The sequence below is a fragment of the Trichosurus vulpecula genome, chromosome 4, assembly GCF_011100635.1.
Source record: "Trichosurus vulpecula isolate mTriVul1 chromosome 4, mTriVul1.pri, whole genome shotgun sequence".
In the NCBI taxonomy this organism is placed as follows: Eukaryota; Metazoa; Chordata; class Mammalia; order Diprotodontia; family Phalangeridae; genus Trichosurus; species Trichosurus vulpecula.
Genome location: NC_050576.1, coordinates 261,058,214 through 261,067,194, shown reverse-complemented (window position 1 = coordinate 261,067,194; position 8,981 = coordinate 261,058,214). Strand labels below are relative to the sequence as shown.

The 8,981-nt window shown below is 40.1% G+C and overlaps 1 protein-coding gene across 1 annotated transcript in view; it reads left to right on the top strand.

Annotated features, from left to right (window-relative positions):
- Nucleotides 1-8,981, top strand: part of CPB1 (carboxypeptidase B1) — a 48,399-nt gene that overhangs the window by 13,993 nt on the left and 25,425 nt on the right. Inside the window, exons 4-6 of the mRNA XM_036756824.1 lie at nt 2,109-2,208; nt 2,301-2,402; nt 3,279-3,380. Coding sequence (XP_036612719.1) covers nt 2,109-2,208; nt 2,301-2,402; nt 3,279-3,380 — 304 coding nt within the window. The remainder of the gene's footprint in view (nt 1-2,108; nt 2,209-2,300; nt 2,403-3,278; nt 3,381-8,981) is intronic.

Below are 8,981 nucleotides of genomic sequence, written 5' to 3'. Positions count from 1 at the left end.
CTTCTTCCTCTGCTCTGACTTACTGTCCAACCATCCCAATTTGTATGTTACTTGAACTGGGGCATTATTTATAGTACCAACATGCTATGCATAGCTACTTCTCTGAGCATTCTACTATTAGCTGTTTTTCCACACTTCAGAGCAAAAAGTTCACAGACGCAAAATGAGGGCCTCGAGGTTCAGAGGATGTCCCTGACATACTTCATCAACACATCCTTGGGACATCCAGGCCAGATCCTGGCTTTTGATGTGCTGTCATAATTCTCTGCCATGTCAGATGAAACCATTTCCAGGGTTATATATGTGTCCTAGCAATGCCCCTCAAGCTGGTCTCTCTCTGTAGTCTGTACCTCGTGTTGATCAAGGACAAAGCACTCACATGGACCCGTCCCTTTGTTAAATATCTTCCCATACAAGCAAAGTTACTGCTCCAGTCATGTGCCTGTGAACTGGAAAACTCACCTGGGTGACTCTTTAGCATAGTCTACAGGGAAGCAGTCATGTCTACCGTCTCTTTTCATTCTAAATCCTATGATCCTGAGACCTCTGGTGTTATTATCAAAAAATTAATAAACAAACACTGATTAAATGTTTATAATGTGCCAGGCACTGCAATAAGTGCTAGGGATAAAAAGAAGAAAAAACAAGCAAAGGAATGGAACGGGGAAGGGAGAGAATGCACATTTATTGAGCACCTAATATAAAACAATCCATTTATCAGCCAGTCAATAATTATGTGCTTACTATGAGCCACACACTGGGCTATGTTCTGGAAATACTAACAAAGGAAAAAATATATAGTTTTGCCCTCACGGAGCTCAGATTCTAACGGTATAGACAACATGCAAATAACCATGAATGTACAAGATAAATGCAGTGTAAATGGGAAATAACCTCAGAGGAAAAGCACTTGAGGGGAAGGGAGAGGGAAACCTCCTGCAGAAGGTGAGTATTAAAGGAAGCCAAGAGGCAGAAGGGAAGAGGGAGAACCTTCCCGGCATGAGGCCAGGCCTGGAATCTGGAGATGGAATGTCTTGGGTTAGGAACACCAAATAGGTCAGAGTATCCAGATTGTAGAGCACAAGGAGGAGAGTTAAGTAGAGTAAGACTAAGGGGCTAGGTTGTGCTGCAGAGGCAGGAGGGATCAGGTTCAAGTGCCATCTCTGATTTATGTTACCTGTGTGACCCAGGCAAGTCATTTAATTTCTCAGTGCCTTAAAGCAACTAGACATGGGCAAAACAGTAGCCCATCTACATTGATAAAGGAGTGTCCTTACGTGGGAACTCCCTTTAAAATTAAGGAATCACAGGTCTGGCATGGCCAATGTATGGATTTATTTTTGCTTAATTATGCTTTTTTTAAATAATGAAGGTTTTTTTGTGTGGAGGGAAAAGAACTGGGGCAAGGAGAGAAACTAGTGACATTAATGCCAAAAACAGGAAAGAAAAAGAAAAGGAAAGAAAAAAGCATCAGTGGATTTTTAACATAAAGAAGAGAACAGAGAAATTTCAGGAGACAAAAATGAACCAAGCAGATTTGAAACTAATGTGTTGTTTGTCCTATCTCTTTAAAAAATAAGCTATGAAATAGAGACTTTAGATTTCATACATTTAAAACATTGCAAGGCTGCAAAGATGAACACTAGCAAAATGTCCATTTTTTAACCTTTAAGACATTAGAATCAGAGCATAAATGCATGTTTGACTGACATGTTTCTGTGTCAACAATGGTAGCTGATGGTGTTTTTGTAGTCCATGGGGCATAGGTTACAGAAGCTAGCTCAGTTGAAAAATAATTAAAAGCCCAACCTAAAAAACCAATCCCTGAATACCTAGATTTAGGAGATCCAGGTCTATGACGCCTGAGTCTAAGGTGAGCCCATACTGTGCACTTTCTTTATGGCCAGAACTTACTCTTTGTGCCAAAAAGAAAGGAATCAGATATGGAATCAGAATTAATAAATGGCAGAACAGTGGCCCAAGGACATGAACCTAATACAGTCTTATAAGGGGGTGACAGTGACCTTTAACTTCATGGTGAGCCACTTCTTGTCAGCAGGAAGCAATATGCCCATTTTCATGTTGCATTCCACACTTCTGTGTTGCAGGGTTTTCATTTCTGACCTGAACAAATTGGTTACAAATCAGTTTGATAGCCTCGTTCGTGCCAGTGGACACAGTTATGAAAAGTACAACACCTGGGAAAAGGTATGACTTGTAACAACTGCTCACACCAAAATTGGGAATTATTCTGGAAGTGGATCAACCGTGTCATTGTCCACCATGGTCCTGCTTTTCAGATCGAGGCTTGGACTGAACAAATTGCAACAGAGAATCCAGAATTTGTCTCTCGAAGTGTGATTGGAACCACATTTGAAGGGCGTTCTATGTACCTTCTCAAGGTAATAATTTTTAACAATGACCCAGGCTTCCTGAAGTGTTGGAAAGCATTGAATTCTAATCTATTAACATCTGGTTCATTGCCTCGCTTATCCCAAGAATTATGTCATAATTCTTCCTGTTCCCACCTTCTACACCATCCTTCTTTACTACCCCCTGGGGAATCAAACAGATTCCTTGGCTACTTTTATCATTTGTGGATTTTCTTAAATCATTATTTTGATTTACTCAAAAGGAAAAATGCAATAAAACAGGGGAAATTCTGACCTATAAATTTAACCACATTCCTGTAAGCAATGTAAATGATCATCTACCTTGATGAAATTGTTCTCTCCCATCTGTTGTTTGCAAACCCCATTTGCTAAAGAGATCCATAAACTTCAGTCTATCAGACAACATTACAAAATGTACCAACAATTTGTTTGTGTCTTCTTCAAATGCCATTCTCTTCATTTCAATCTGACAAACAAATAAATTTACTAGGATCAGGGAGCATAAGGAGCAGGAAAATGCCTTTGTGGCAAAGGTCACAGTAATCATAACTATTTTTACAGTTATCTCAATCATATCTTTTAATAATATCTGAAAATAGCCATCAAAGTGAATGAAGCAAGGGTAATCAAGGGTCCTCTGAAAATATGAGCTTGTCAACCTTAATAAAAATAATAAACAGCCATGTAAGCCTTCAGTTCCAGCATTGTGATTGTCTAGAGGCGAGAACATTCTGTGCTCGTATCGTGTTTTAATTTAATCATGGAATATATCTCTTGCTGCTGTCAAGTTTCACCTGTTGAGTTCTCAAGCTCAGTCTGGTGATGGAATGCTTGCCACTGTATGGTAGATGAGTTATTGTTTCCTTCTTCTTCTGTTTGCAATAGATTGGAAAAGCAGGATCAAACAACCCTGCCATCTTTATAGACTGCGGTTTCCACGCTAGAGAATGGATTTCCCCTGCGTTTTGCCAATGGTTTGTGAGAGAGGTCAGTCGATAGAGTTACCTATTGATTTGGGAAAAAAAGAAAATTCTATTTTTTGATTCCTTGTAAGGTCAGTTCAATTTGTGATTATCTCTCAGTAATGAGAAAAATTATCATTTTAACAATCCCAACATCTCATGTTAGTGAGTGATTTAAACTTGCCCCAATCAGACCTTCACGAGGTAAGATCTTATAGCAAATATTGAACAGTGCTGATTTCCTCTCTCTTTCTGACTTCCCTTGCCAAACTCTGATGGAAGGTGAACAAACGGAAAAGTAAACAGGAGTGTTGGAAGAAGTGAACAGTCCCTGGAGAATAGTTAACAAGGGTTTTGGAATAGGCCAAGTTTCATAGTGATTTTCCAATGATTCTAATTGTCACCTTAATAATGAAATAGCATATGCAAAACCACTTTGAAAAACATATACAAATATAAGGAATTATATCATTGATCTTAATACTTTGTTAACTCAGTACTTCTAGGGATTATGATTTTGAGGGACTGGACGCTCTCTTATCTAAAGCATATTAGGACCTGTCTATAGCTTAGGTGGTCTTTTAAGAGTTGCTGTGGCTAAAAAGCTATCACTTGATAGCCAACATAGGAATGAGCCTCTATGATCTTAGTTAGCTTGGTCCTTAAACAATAGATGTACAGTCTACCACAAGAACTGTACTCAAAGCCTTTCCAATACGGTAGGACCACATATGGTTACTTTTTATTTTTATTTTTTTCTTTTAACAATTATTTTATTATTTAATATTTTGGTTTTCAGCATTGATTTCCACAAGAGTTTGAGTTACAAACTTTCTCCCATTTCTACCCTCCCCCCACTCCAAGATGGTATGATTTCTGATTGCCCCATTCCCCAGTCAGCCCTCCCTTCTGTCACCCCATTCCCTCCCATCCCCTTTCCCTTACTTTCTTGTAGGGCAGGATAGATTTCTATGCCCCATTCCCTATATATATATTATTTCTCAGTTGCATGTAAAAACAACTTTTTTGAGCATCTGCTTTTAAAACTTTGAGTTCCAAATTCTTTTCCTTCTTGCCTTCCCGCACACCCTCCCTAAGAAGGCAAGCAATTCAACATAGACCACACATGTATCATTATGTAAAACACTTCCACAATACTCATGTTGTGAAAGACTAACTATATTTCCCTCCATCCTATCCTGTCCCCCTTTATTCAGTTTTCTCCCTTGACCCTGTCCCTTTTCAAAAGTGTTTGCTTTTGATTACCTCCTCCCCCTGTCCCCCATTTTTTATCTCCTTCCCCCTACTTTCCTGTGGGCTAAGATACCTGATTGAGTGTGTATGTTATTCTCTCCTCAGGTCAAATCCAATGAGAGCAAGATTCACTCATTCCCCTCACCTGCCCTCCTTCCCTTCCAAGAGAACTGCTTTTTCTTGCCACTTTTATGTGAGATATTTTACCCCATTCTATCTCTCCCTTTCTCTGGGTCTGTCAATACATTCCTCTCTCATCCCTTAATTTTATTTTATTTTTTAGATATTGCCCCTTCATATTCAACTCACCCTGTGCCCTCTGTCTATACATGTATATGTATATTCCCTTCAACTACCCTAATACTGAGAAAGGTCTCATGAATTACACACATCATCTTTCCTTGTAGGAATGTAAACAAAACAGTTCAACTTTAGTAAGTCCCTTATGGTTTCTCTTTCTTGTTTAGCTTTTCATGCTTTCCTTGATTCTTGTATTTGAAAGTCACATTTTCTATTCAGCTCTGGTCTTTTCACTGACAAAGCTTGAAAGTCCTCCATTTTATTGAAAATCCATATTTTGCTCTGGAGCATTATACTCAGTTTGCTGGGTAGGTGATTCTTGGTTTTAATCATAGCTCCATTGACCTCCAGAATATCATATTCCAAGCCCTTCAATCCCTTAATGCAGAAGCTGCTAAATCTTGTGTTATCCTGATTGTGTTTCCACAATACTCAAATTGTTTCTTTCTGGCTGCTTGCAGTATGTTCTCTTTGACCTAGGAACTCTGGAATTTGGTGACAATATTCCTAGGAGTTTTTTTGGGGGGATCTTGAAAGATGATATCTAGGCTCTTTTTCTGATCATGGCTTCCAGGTAGTCCAATAATTTTTAAATTATCCCTCCTGGATCTAGTCTCCAGATCAGTGGTTTTTCCAATGAGATATTTCACATTGTCTTCCATTTTTTCATTCCTCTGGTTCTGTTTTATAATATCTTGATTTCTCATCAAGTCACTAGCTTCCACTTCCTCCAATCTAATTTTTAAGGTGGTATTTTCTTCGGTAGTCTTTTGGACCTCCTTTTCCATTTGGCTGATTCTGCCCTTTAAGACATTCTTCTCCTCATTGGCTTTTCGGAGCTCTTTTGCCACTTGGGTTAGTCTATTTTAAGGTGTTATTTTCTTCAGTATTTTTTGCGTCTCCTTTAGCAAGTCGTTGACTTGTTTTTCGTGATTTTCCTGCATCTCTCTCATTTCTCTTCCCAATTTTTCCTCTACATCTCTTACTTGCTTTTCCAAATCATTTTTGAGCTTTTCCATGGCCTCAGACCAATTCATATTTTTCGTGGAGGCTTTTGATGTAGGCTCTTTGACTTTGTTGACTTCTTCTGGCTGTATGTTTTGATCTCCTTTGTCACCAAAAAAAGATTTTAGAGTCTGAGTCTGAGTCTGCATCCTTTTCACTGCCTGGCCATGTCCCCAGACAACTACTTGAACTTTGACCTTTTTGTTGGGGTATGACTGCTTGTAGAGTAGAGAGTGCTTTGTCCCAAGCTTTAGGGGCTGCGCTGCTGTTTTCAGAGCTACTTATATTCCACTGTCACCGCAAGTTCTGCCACAGCAGTGCTCCTCCTCACCCAAGAACCACCAACCAGGATTGCAACCCAGATCCAAGCAGGGCAAAGCAAGCCCTGAACTCCCACTCTGGTTTGCCACTTGATTCCTCCCAATGTGTGAGCCAGGGACTCCGGAAGCAGCTGACACTGGAGCTCCATCACCACACACCTCCACTATCCCCAGGGCTGGTGGCCGGACCGCTCTCTAAACGATCTAGCAGTTTACCCACTAACCTTCTCTGTGGTCTTTGGTTTTTGTTGGTTGAGAAGTCTGGTCACTGCCCCAGCTCAATGATTCATGCCCCTAAGGCCTGCTCCAAGCCAGCTCCCAGTCTGGTCTATCCTGGTGCAGCCCATGCTGGGCTGCACTCTGATCCCATCACCGCACGATAGACCCTTCCCAGCGGCCATCCAGGCCATCCTGGGCTGGAGACCTGCTTCCCTCTGCTATTTTGCGGGTTCTGCAGCTCTAGAATTTGTTCAAAGCCATTTTTACAGGTGTTTGGAGGGATTTGGGGGAGAGCTTAAGCAAGTCCCTGCTTTCCGGCCTCCATCTTGGCTCTGCCCCACAGTTTTAATAGTAGAAGAAAGAGCATGAACAAAGAGGTCTTCACTATAATGGTGTTTGGAATTAAGAAAATCTCCCCCACAGCACTCTTGAATTCTTTTAGGATCATTGGACCATCAATGTAGAACTAGAAGTGTTCTTAGAGGTCATCTGGTCCAATCTTTTCATTTTACAGATGAGGAAACCAAGGTTCTGAAAGGTAAAAATGCTTGTCCAGGTCACACAGCTCTCTTCTCTTCTTGGCTTTCATAACACTGCTCTTAGTTCTCCTCTTACTGGTATGATCACTCCTTTTCAGTCTCCTTAGATAGATCTTCATCTGTGTCACACCCTCTACTTGGGTGCTCCCAAATACTATCTCTAGTAATTTTTTTATGCTCATTCACTTAGTTCATCAGTTCTTATGGGTCAGATGACATGTGAGTTGGATCTCATCAGCTCCTGTGGAACATAGATAACTCCCAGATCTCTATCTCTATTTCCATCCCTTGTCTTTCCTCTGAGCTCTAGCCCCATACCACAACTACCTATTGAACCTTTATAATTTGATGTTTTGTAGTTATCTGAAATTCAACATATCTAAAACAGAACCTATTTTTCCCCTTAAACCAACTCCTCTTCTAAACTTCCCTATTACTACCAAGGGCACCACCATCCTTCCACTCACCCAGTTTCATAACCTCAAGGTCATACTTGAGTCCTCTCTCTCCTTCACTCTACTTAATAGTAACCAAATCTTGTAACTCCTTTCTCCATACATCTCTCAGATATGTCCCATATTAACTTCTCACATTGTTATTATCCTAATTTCCTAATATTCTAAAGCTCCTCTGAACTACATAATAGACTCATAATTTGTCTCCCTACCTTAAGACTGTCCCTACTCCAAAACATTCTATAAACAGCTGCCAAAGTGATTTTTTCCCAAAGTACAGGTCTGGCTGGGTCAGGCACCACCCCTTACTCAGTAAACTCCAGTGTCTTCCTTTTTCCTCTATGATCAAAAATAACCTCCTCTATTTGGCATTTAAATCTTCTCACAACCGGGGCAGCTAGGTGGCACAGTGGATGGAGCACTAGATTGGAGTCAGGAGGACCCGAGTTCAAATCCAGCTTCAGACACTGTCTAGCTGTGTGACCTTAGGCAAGTCACTTAACCTTAATTGCCTCAAAAAAAAATAAAGTTAAAAACATACGTTTATTTAAATCTTCTCACAACTGACCTTTCCAAATGTTTCATGTGTTACTGCCTTCCACTAGTAAGTCTACTTCCTGTTTCTCACATATTCTATCTCGATTGTTGTTGTTGTGTTTGTCCTTCATTCTCGAAGAGACCCATGACATCAGGGAAATGACATGACTTGCAGTTGATCTGGATTTGAGTGAGGGAGGACTGTGCAAGGTCACCAGCCTTACTTTCTCCTCCAGAGCCATCTGGGTCCAGTGGCCTGATGTTCATCAGGACAACCTTGTATCTACTTGTATATCACTTATTTGTCTATATTTTCTCTCCCCCCACCCACATTAGAATGTAAGCTCCTTCAGGGCAGCAACTCTATCTAGTTGTTCTTTTTAATCTCAGAATATAGCACAGTATCTGCCACACGGTAAGCACTTAATGCAGATTGGTTGATCGAGATAGATTCAAACTCAGGTCATCTGACTCTAGATTCAATATTCTTTCCATGATATCATGATGTTTCCCTCTTCACTGCCAACCAGGGAGAACTTATAGTGAGAGGATGGAGAATAGCCATCACTGCTGCATGTCTAGATATCCATTCTGCAAGCATGGTCTATAGAAATGCAAACTTTATAGTTCTATTTTCCATAGAAGCTAAAGGAGGCTATGAAATATATAATAAAGAATAGCTAGCAGCTCTCAATAAGGCATTCCTCAGTCAATATTTTCTTTGATCAAATCAATAAAGAAATATGCCTTATTCTGGCATTGGGAGAAAATTACTTACACGGTGAGGGTGACTATATACATACTTTTTTTAAAAAATCTCTCATATTTTGGTAGGTTTTGATTCACCTTTAAAATAGAAACACAAAAACTTCAGAATGTTAGGGGCATCGGGCATCATAATGTCCAGCCCATACCTAAATAGGAATTCTACAATAAACCCAAGCGGTCATCCATCAGAAAAGAACTCTTATTAAAGAAATTTTTGCCATGTCATGAA